The sequence below is a fragment of the Gobius niger genome (genome assembly GCF_951799975.1).
Source record: "Gobius niger genome assembly, chromosome: 3".
Classification (NCBI taxonomy): domain Eukaryota; kingdom Metazoa; phylum Chordata; class Actinopteri; order Gobiiformes; family Gobiidae; genus Gobius; species Gobius niger.
This window is the reverse complement of record NC_136854.1, coordinates 27,513,553-27,523,868: the sequence shown is the minus strand read 5'-3', so window position 1 is coordinate 27,523,868 and position 10,316 is coordinate 27,513,553. Positions and strand designations below refer to the sequence as shown.

Sequence of the window (10,316 nt, the reverse complement as noted above, 5' to 3'; positions counted from 1 at the left end):
CGTTAACCTACTGTTATCCAATCAATGACAGAGGCAGAGCAAACTCCTTGGTCCAAACATTTTATTTACTTATGAAAAAACATTGATTTTTTTTCCAGATATATTTTGGTTTCCCAACGTTACAGCATGGCATCAGCAGGACGCTTCAACTCCTCCGTAACATCACAGAGGGATTCCACAAGATTTTCAATTAATCCATAAACCTGCCAAACAAAAACCAAGAAAACTAAATTCAATTTAAAAGGACTTTGAACTATATGCACATTGATAACTTTTCACACAACGTTCCATTTAAGATCTAATTGGCTCCACGAGACACCAGATTTAAACTATTTACAGAATGGAGAACAATAGCATGCATTATATTACAGAAAACTAGATCTAGTCTCACCTTTTGATGAAGGAGTCTAGTGTATATGTTTGTCATGTTGGGGTCAGAGGCAAGATCTTCAGAGGCTTCCTCTTGCTGTAGGTCAGCCTCTTTATTGTGTCCATCCTTCCTTGGTTTACCCAGATCAGTACGACTCCCCTTCCCTTTCTTTCTATCCTGTGATGGAAACAGATAATATCCCGCACAATAAGAATGAGAAAACAGATTTATTCCAATTTATTTTTATTCTAAGTAAATCACTTCATTGTTAAAGGAATAGGCCACCGTTTTTACATACTGAGATATGTTCTTACCTTAGCTTTGACGAGTTCTTTAGGACCTGTCTGGTCTTCACCCGTGCCTTCAATCACATAAACACAGCGCAGACGGCGTTAGCATTTAGCCTCTCCTGCTCTCCACTATAGCTCCAAAACAGGTCAAGATAGAAGCTACCAAGCTCTTCCACGTTTTCCCTATTTAAATATGGTTACGTGAAGTGTTCCACTACAAAGTATAATTACACAAAATTAAACAATGTGGATTTTCTAAGTAGATAAAAGGGGGAACTATATTGTAAGGCGTAATAATACCAGGAGTAGTTCGAAATCCGAATCTTCACTTTACTGTGCGGATGCCAAACTACTCCTGGTATTATTACGCCTTACAATATAGTTCCCCCTTTTATCTACTTAGAAAATCCACATTGTTTAATTTTGTGTAATTATACTTTGTAGTGGAACACTTCACGTAACCATATTTAAATAGGGAAAACGTGGAAGAGGTTGGTAGCTTCTATCTTGACCTGTTTTGGAGCTATAGAGGGAGAGGGGGAGAGGCTAAATGCTAACGCCGTCTGCGCTGTGTTTACGTGATAGAAGGCACGGGTGAAGATCAGACAGGTCCTAAAGAACTCGTCAAAGCTAAGGTAAGAACATATCTCAGTATGTAAAAACGGTGGCCAATTCCTTTAAAAAAAATATTTTATCTTCAGACCCTGTGACCCTGTGTCTGGAAGCCAACTGCAAACTAATTTTGGGCATAAAAAAAGTACCTGAGCCTAAACAATAATCATATAACATCATTTATATAGGTTTCTATTAGCAACAGACATATCCTATCGCATGTAAAGGTTTTGACATAACAATGGCCCAAGCTACATCCAACCTCTGGCATGTTCTGTTATGTGCGAAAGCCTGGGCCAACAGATGCACGACATTCACACATATCTAAAAAATAAGTGCACATTTTCAGTGTGCTGTTGCCATGGCAGCCAATGAGTAATAGACTGTACCTTAAACATGACTCAACCAAAACAAGAGGGAAAAATAATCAGCCCCCATTCACTCATGAAAGGATTGGGGAATTCAGGTTACTGTACTTTTGTGTCTGATATGAAAGATGATCATTATAAGGTTTGAAGACAACATATAGGCTGTCTTTTTCAATCGATAACAAATTTATATTACAAATAGGCAGCGACCAGTATCACGAAAGATGATTCATGGACAGCCTGTATGAAAGGGTGAAGGTGACTCATGACTTCATCAGCAAAGGGTCTGCCCAGTAATGTGGGTGTTTTGTTTAAGGCCCACTTCAGTTCCACAATAAACATGGCAATTGAATTGTCTCTTAGTAACATTATCTTACCTCATGTTTGACTGGTGCCACCTCCTTTTTAGACTTGATCATAGACTTTTCCACATCCCCCTTTTTACTAGACCTTTCTTCATTTAAACTGGCAGTCACTTCTGTAGTGCAATAACACAGTAAGGCACAATATTTGTAAATTATAAATAATTCGTATTAGTTTAGAAGGCATAGCTCAGTTTACACACTGACCTTGGTCAGATAAGACTTCTTCCTTTTTATTTTCATTTTTATCCATCCATGTGTCTTTCTCTGGGAGGTGGAGCAGGTGTGTGAGCCAAACTGCCTCACTGGTCATTGTGTCCACCAGGTCCCTCCACATCAGCTGCCTGCAGGGCGCAGCAAATACAATGTTTATCGAGTTTGCAACAGACGCAACATATGGTACACCTGTCCTGGACATAAATGTTCACCAATAACATGACGATAACATGCTTACCAAATACATCTTTGCATCTGTGTGTGTGGATTCTGTTTCTATGTGTTAAAATTTGGGCCGGAGCTTTTTGGGATTTATTCCGATTAATAAATGACATGAGGTTTAGTGCGATTAAAAACATTACTCGAAATTAATCATACTTTACTTTAGCGGCACAGACACTTTTTCTGTTTCCTTTTTCCCGCTGGACGGTGCTTAGGGACAAACACGGCGTGAAGCCAAAAACTATTTTACTGTCAAACTTGTCTATTCACACAGTGAGCCTGCTTAATCTCACTGTCTTTGAAGTGTTTGACATAATCACAAAGGCCTCACATCTCCACGAAAACACGTTCAAATGGAGGAAAATACAAAGAGGCATCTAAAATACACCTCTGAAAAACAAATGCAACCCCCGAAATAAATGATGCTTGAATGCGATTAATTGCGATTAACTAATTACATAATAATTACCTCAATATCAAGAGCCAATATGGCCAGAGTGTGATTTATATAAACGTTTAGCCTTACCCTACAGCTGCTACTGTTGGACGGTGCAGTTCAGGTGAAGGCTGAAAGAGCTGTAAGAGCAGAGAGTTGAGCTGGGCCAACCCTGTCTCTGGGTTTAGGCAGTCCCCTTCTACCTCATCATCAGTTAAAGACAGCAGTGCCTAAAGGAGGAAACTACTATGTTCACTATATTGTTTCTGATTGCCACGTGTATTTACAATGTGGTAAAGCATGTACCTGCCGCAATGCACCGAGAGACAAATCCCAGGCACTTTCTGGTTTGACTTTCAGCCACAACTTCTTTAACTCCTCGACCGGCTGGTTTTTATAACAAATCTGTGAAAAAGAAACATTTTGATGATTTTTCTTTGGCTTGAGCTGTGGAAACTTGTCCTTCAGTAACAAGCAACTTTACCAGCGTTATACCATGAACCTCTCAATCCCCACCTGAACACATTTCAGGTGGGGATTAAGAGGTTCACATTTTCTCCATTGCCCAAATCTAAAAGCTTCTTGAAAAAAATGAAACGAAAATGTGCCAAAAGAGTGACAGAAAAGTGATGAAAATGTGGCCCAAAAAATAAATGTGACGAAAACGCTACAAAAAGCAATGGGAAAAAATGGAAAAAAAGTGAGGAAAAAGATCTGTTTTGATGAGTTTTGTAGCTCTCAAATGAGGTGTTCCACTGGCCTATAGGCTGTCCCCTTTTGGATTTGGGTAAAGCTGAGCTGAATGAAACACACTTGGCTAAGGCGTTGAGAGGTTAAAAGAATGAAAGGTGACTTTTGCTGTCAGAAAAGTACACATTCATAACATTAAGTATAAGACAACACATGATATAATATGCTATGAAGCCCCAAGAAGGACTATCATGGTGGATCACTGATAAAGCCATTTTGTATCACATAATAGGAGGTAATGACAAAATCCGTAAGGCCATACAGTAAAAGGACTCTGAATCATCCAGGAAGCTTTAATAGTGCTGACAAAACGGTAACAGTTAAATAGCCTATTTTTGAGCAATATAATAGTGCGTTGTTTGGTTCACCTTGGGGTTTTTACGTAGAAACTCCTGCTCTTCAGTTTCACAGAGGTCTGCAGGAGAGCTAGGTCTTTCCGGTGTGTCGATTCCTTTCACCAAGTCATGCACTATTGACCGGCATACTTGTACAGTTACTTTCTTCTCCAGCCTTTTCTGGTTATCGAAAAGAAAAACAAACATGACGTGGTACATTCAAGTCTATATTCATGGGTCCAGAGTGTTTACAGGCCTATAGAAATGATTATAATTTAATTTCTTCCACAACTCCACTGAAACTGTCAAACACACCTCAATGTACAGCCGGTGGTCTGCTGCACTGTCCTGATACAGGGCCACACCCCTCAAAGTGACCTGTATGGGGGCTCCTTGCAGTGGGACAGGGTGAGTATTCACTCCTCGCAGTAGGACAGGGTGAGTATTCAGCTGCCAATGCTCTGTTTGAAGGCCAGGCTTGTCCGACTTGAAACTACATTTTACAATTTGGGTTTCACCAGGAAGGATCACACCTGTTTGCAGTAAAAATGAATTTGGAAAAAGTAGTAAAAGTGAAGGGTGTAACACACAAATTAAAGTAGAACTCAGTAACTCATGCTCCTAGAGGCCATAAGCGCCACTGCAGGTGATGTAGAATGTTGCAGTTTTTTTTTTACTCATTAATTGTCTGTGAGAGTGAATACTACTCTGACAGAAAAGACAAAGGAGAGAGGGATATTTAACATCCAACTACACAATGGAGATATTTTTCTTCCCTCAAACTTGGCTGTAAACATTGCTAAAAGTGGCACTAGCCCACAGTTAGCTTTGCCGTTAGCCTGTTAGCTTCTTCTTCGTGATTCTATTAGTGTGTTTTGTGCCTTCGACCTGGTGCAGGGAAAGCTGCAAGGGTGGTTTTCTGGCCAGAGACACCAGGGGGAGATGAAAGACCCCCCCAATTATCCCATTAACACTACTACCCCCAGAGGGACTACGAAAAAGATGTATTAAGGTAAACAAGTTACGTAGTACTGCTTTAAGTTTTTTAAATTGGTAATGGTAAATGGCCTCAATTCACATATTATCTACATCCAACTCATAATGCGTTTCAATCATGGAAACCACTCAATCTTCACAATAGGGCTGCAAGGCATGAGAAAAATTGCGATATTCAAACCCTTGAATATTGCGATATCAATGCCCTTGGCACGGTAGCGCAGCGGTTAGCGCCTCCGCTTCACAGCTAGAAGGTCCCGGGTTCGATTCCCACCAGGATGGGGCCTTTCTGTGTGGAGTTTGCATGTTTTCCCCGTGTCTGTGTAGGTTTCCTCCGGGTACTCCGGTTTCCCCTACCACTAAAAACATGTGCAATAGGTGAATCCTCCAGCCAGGTGATTCTGACCACCAGCCTGGCTCCACATCATGGAGATGGGTCCCCGGGCGCGGCACTGCTGTCACCCACTACTCCTTACAGGTCGCCCTTTATTGTTCTCTACGGGGACAATAAAGTATGAAAACAAAACAGAACAAAACAAAACAAAACAGAACAAAACAAAACAAAACAAAACAAAACAAAACAAAACAAAACAAAACAAAACAAGTCATATTTTACTAAACCATTTCAACTTTGTACGTTCAATTTATCTATTTTAATTAAACAAGACTTAAAGGCACACCGCATAACATTTTGAACTATACTGTTACTATCAATACAAAACATGCTCGTAATGACCAGCTCAACACAGAAAATAAAAATTCTACGCAGTGTGGCTTTACAAAAATAGTCAAATGTGGGAAAATTTAAGAAGCTGTTCAGTCCTGATTTGATCAAACTTTTTAGGTCTACTGCTCAAATCTTTAATGAGTTGGTATTTGGTATGAAAACAAATGGCAGTACTTTTATTTTTGTTCTGTGCAGTACGGTGTGTAAAGTTGAATACTGTGACAGGTGTGTTTACCGGAGGAGGAGTCGAAGTAGAAGCAGTCTGGTGTCGTTGTGCGTGGCAGCAGGCGAGGGAAGTGGTGAGGCAGAGGACGTCGCTCCCAGCTGTAGAAGATAGCGGCGCTTCCTTCGTTGTGTATCTCAATGTGGGACATTTGTAGTTTTCCAGTCAGGGACTCAAACAAAATAGTAGTATTGATCCCAACCTGGCCGTGATCAGTCAATACTGGATTATTAATGTCTACGAAAGGTGATAAGGATGTAGAATACCGCATTGTGCTTGCTCACACTAGTTTTAGTACCTGATTTGTGTTGGAGTTTCCAGTCCAGTTAGCAAGTTGTCCAGTGATCCTTAAGGCTGGAACATGCAGGTGCTTTGACTCAGGCTCCGCTTCATTACTTTTTAGCATTATGTCTCTAAAAAGGAGTGCAAAACTGTTTAAGGAGGCAAAGATTATGTATGGTCAGATCACATCTAATGGTCAATAACAAGAAATATCATACTCATCTGTGGGCTCCTCCTCTTTATTTGTGTTCTTCGATGATGCTTTGCTGCATGTTTCAGAACAAAACGGTTTAGAGGAGCCAATTACCTCCAGTTTATCGATGTCCTGAAAATACAACACACTGATGTAAACCAAATAAGCATAATCTAATAACCAAGATGACTTTCTGTATGTGTGCATATACATTTGAGGCAATTTAAAATTATTTTTGTCCAAGGTTTGTTCATTTATTTGCTGTATTTATATGTATATAGATGAGGTGCTGACAGGATGATTTGTCTCTGTCAGAGCTGACAAAAGCATTAGCCACCATTCGCCAGAACAAAGAGCCATTGTCACCTGTCACTGCTTTGTCACAGAAAGACGTATTTTTGTGATTCTTACATGTCTCCGGCTTTGCCCAGGTTGGTTCTCGCTCTGGGTTACCTCTGCTCCGTCCTGGTTCTACTTGCTGCCTGCCTGCCCCGTGGCCTCAGCCTCTTCAGTTTTTTTTTTTTTTTTTTTTAAATAAATTGGTAAACCTTACCTGCCTCATTCTCCGCTTTGGGGTTCCTCCTCTGCAAATCTTAACACGAAATGTTCTATCTTCTATTACAGAGTGCAGAAGACGACTCACGATCATACAGCAATTCACAAATTGTTTAAGTGAACGGACCCGGCTTCAAATTTAAATAAAAACATGTTTGTAATAAGGAATGTGTAGCACTATGATAGCACAATAGTTTTGTTTTGTGTTTGTGTTTGTGTTTAAAAGCCTGAAGTTCAAAATCAAATACAGCAGCTCTACCGGTCTGTTGAAGTCAAGATCTTGTATAACTTCTCCAAGCATGTGGTATTGTTGGTTTAAATAAATGCTCTGATCCCAAGGGCGAGATGCATCATTCAAAGTATCTTCCTCCTTCAGACCTAGAAAAATAGGCTACATGTTTGAATTCAATTTATCTGAGGTGAAAAAAGCAAGATAAAAGATACAGATGCAAAACACATATTTTGCTCTACATTGTACTAATTTTAAACCTGATTCTTGACGTATGCTACTCGGTATGCCAACTTGGGTGGTAGGTTCCCGGACGCCCCTCTCAGTCTTAGCCAGTGTAGATGCGATGCCACTTGTTTCATCTCCATAATGCTGGGGAAGCCTCCAGAAGCCACTGCCCACACAGTGACCCTGCAACACACTCGATGTGAAGGCCCACGACTGCAGCACCAAACAGGTGACTCAACTAGTCAGAAATAGTCATACGTACAAATCCTGAGTGAACAAGCGGCAAGACTTGGTTTAGCATCTCCCTTCTCTCCTGAGTTCCTCTGAATCGATTTGTGTGACTCATCAGCAGGTTTTCGGCCGGCCTGCGCAGCAAACCTTCAAACATACCAAAATCGCAATATGTTAGAGGGTATTCAAGGCAATGATAACAATTCTGTATATCATACCTGACAGACTGTCTTGTTCACTTCTACGCAGCATCATATGTCTAGTCCAATTATATAAAGCATTTGTTTGAACACATGAGGGGACCTTTCTGTGATTCCCCAACACATTTGATTCGTGTCTGTTTTCCACGAATGGATGGCCACTGTTTGGTATTTTTTCCAAAAGCTATTCATTATAATGGAAATATTAGAAAGTAAAGTACTTTTAATCACACAAATGTGCTCATAATTCAAACAGGAAAGGATTACCCATAACTCTCCTCTGGCCTCCACATAACTCCTGAAATGTTCCTTGCTACCCAAAATGCTGTGAGGCAGAATCATTCCTTTGCTGTCATAAAGAAACCTATAGGGTTCTGTATAAACACAAATATGTTTTAATAATTATCTCAATTTAAGATAGTGTTAGCAAACAGCGAGCAGAAATCCTCACCTGCGTCACGGAGTCCAGTCGTGTCGATATCATCCATATTTGCTCGGTTTAAGCAGCTTGTTTTGCATTGAAGGGAAACGTTTGAATACAGAAAAGTGCAAAGGCTAGTGATAGTTTAAATGTCGCAAACCTGGGCATTACAGAAAACCTTTTCGACTGTAAATAAACTACTGTTTACTGTTCACGTTGCCAAGGAAACTGATGCAGGAACACACCTTTAGAGGGCGCTGTGTGCTCAGCTCATTGTAGTTTGTGGGTGCATAGCTCTGATTCTAGCTAAATATGATGCTTAACTTATCGCCTTTATAATAAAATACATAAATCAGCCTTGTCTACCTATTTTTACATGACGTAAATGTGATCAATGGGCGTTTGAAATCAATGGGCATCTTGTCAATCATTGTGCGCAGAGGATGCGCGGGGTTGGACTTAGGTTGGTTTCATCCCAGACTATTTAAAGGGGTGTGATATCATCAGAGTCCATCACAAATCTTCTGCAGCACCGTCTCCATCCGAGCACGATGGAAGTGAGTATGCCCAGCGCGCAGACCCCAGCTCTTTTTCGCTGCTCTGTGCAGAAAAATGAGCCATTCTCTGGGCAGAATGCGGGCTCCTCCAAAGTCATGCTGGCGTACAAAAGTGCTTCACAGCACCTCGGCTCCGCTGGCATTAAAGCGGGACTAGGAATACTTAAAGTGGCCACATCTCAGTGGAGACAGGAGAAGCAGACGCACTCGGATGCAGCTGTGCAACTTCAGAGCGGCAACAATGTTCAATGCAAACAGTCTCCCCTGGACCATCTGGCAGCTTTGGTTCTTCAAAGTCAGTCGAGGCACAGACAAGTTGGTCAAGACCACCAAACAGATCCTGGTTACATAACCAAGCCACAGAACTGCAGGCGCATTGTGGTCCTTGGTGCGCCACGGGTCGGAAAAACCTCAATTTTAAGAAGATACCTTCGGGATGGATTTGTGGACGAATACAAGCCAACGTCAGAAGACTTTCTGAGAAAACTTTTCCGTATCCGTGGGGAGACTTATCAAATCGACATCCTGGATGCGTCAAAGGAAAGAGACTTCCCCGCCAAGCGGAGACTCTCCATCCTGACAGGTGCCTATATCTCATGTTAACTCTGACAACATATAGAAACAAATCAATTAATCTAACATTTTAATGTTTTGCAGGAGACATCTTTCTTCTGGTGTTCAGTGTAGATGACCGCAGTTCCTTTGAAGAAGTATGCGCTCTGCGAACTGAGATATTGGCTGCAAAGTCCAAGTTAAAGTCGTGTGCGCCTCTGGTTGTGTGCGCTAACAAAGTGGATGTCCCAGAATCACAGAGAGAGGTTTCTGCAGCAGACATTCTCCAAACATTTGCAAATGACTGTGCTTATTTTGAAACGTCTGCAAAAGACAGTACAAATCTGGAGGAGGTGTTTGAAACATTGGCGAAGAGAGGCGGCCTGCCGACAGAAACTGGTCCCTCCCAGCACCGCAAAGTCTCCTTGCGTTCATATCAAGCTATGCGCACCAGCCGTGCGCACCGGAGAGGGAATCAAGGGTCAGGGCGAGACGACCCCTACGGTGCACTTCATCCTTTAGCTCGTCGGCCCAGCTTTAGTACGGATCTGAGGCACGTTATTGAGCCGCATAAGACACAGAAGCCTCATAAAGCACTTGAAAAATGCCACATTCAATGAAAAATGCGCATGAGCCAGACTCATTTGGGGGGAAATGAGAAAATCCTGTTTAAATAAACCTTAAACATGTTCAACTACGTGTCGACCATATATTTTTGTCAAATTTCTCCCTCATGACGCATGACGTGAGATGACTCATCGTCTTGATTGTTTAACTGTTGCATAATATACAGAAATGTATTTGAAGCTCTTCTCTCGCCCACCTGCCTTTGAGTCGTGCTTGTGCGTGCCTTCAAGCCCACACACTTTGATATCTTATATTATCAAGATAAAACACCAAGGACATGGTGTCATTCAAAAGACGTTTTGAAATGTTATTTTAAAAAAATGTTATTGTTTTG

At 41.3% G+C, this 10,316-nt stretch overlaps 2 protein-coding genes across 2 annotated transcripts; one reads left to right on the top strand and one right to left on the bottom strand.

Moving 5' to 3' along the window:
- Nucleotides 1-25: 25 nt before the first annotated feature.
- mycbpap (mycbp associated protein) lies at nucleotides 26-8,424 on the bottom strand. The gene is made up of 17 exons (XM_079553682.1): nucleotides 8,277-8,424; nucleotides 8,093-8,199; nucleotides 7,844-8,009; nucleotides 7,657-7,772; nucleotides 7,427-7,577; nucleotides 7,197-7,315; nucleotides 6,408-6,514; nucleotides 6,206-6,320; nucleotides 5,920-6,109; nucleotides 4,277-4,380; nucleotides 3,995-4,141; nucleotides 3,183-3,281; nucleotides 2,967-3,106; nucleotides 2,210-2,346; nucleotides 2,018-2,118; nucleotides 392-547; nucleotides 26-203 (listed from the first exon to the last, which is right to left on the bottom strand). The coding sequence occupies exons 1-17, from the start codon at nucleotides 8,311-8,313 to the stop codon at nucleotides 120-122; spliced, it is 2,076 nt and encodes a 691-aa protein (XP_079409808.1). The 5' UTR covers nucleotides 8,314-8,424; the 3' UTR covers nucleotides 26-119.
- A 245-nt stretch (nucleotides 8,425-8,669) lies between these two features.
- rasd2b (RASD family member 2b) lies at nucleotides 8,670-10,073 on the top strand. The gene is made up of 2 exons (XM_079554283.1): nucleotides 8,670-9,386; nucleotides 9,461-10,073. The coding sequence occupies exons 1-2, from the start codon at nucleotides 8,798-8,800 to the stop codon at nucleotides 9,973-9,975; spliced, it is 1,104 nt and encodes a 367-aa protein (XP_079410409.1). The 5' UTR covers nucleotides 8,670-8,797; the 3' UTR covers nucleotides 9,976-10,073.
- Nucleotides 10,074-10,316: the final 243 nt, after the last annotated feature.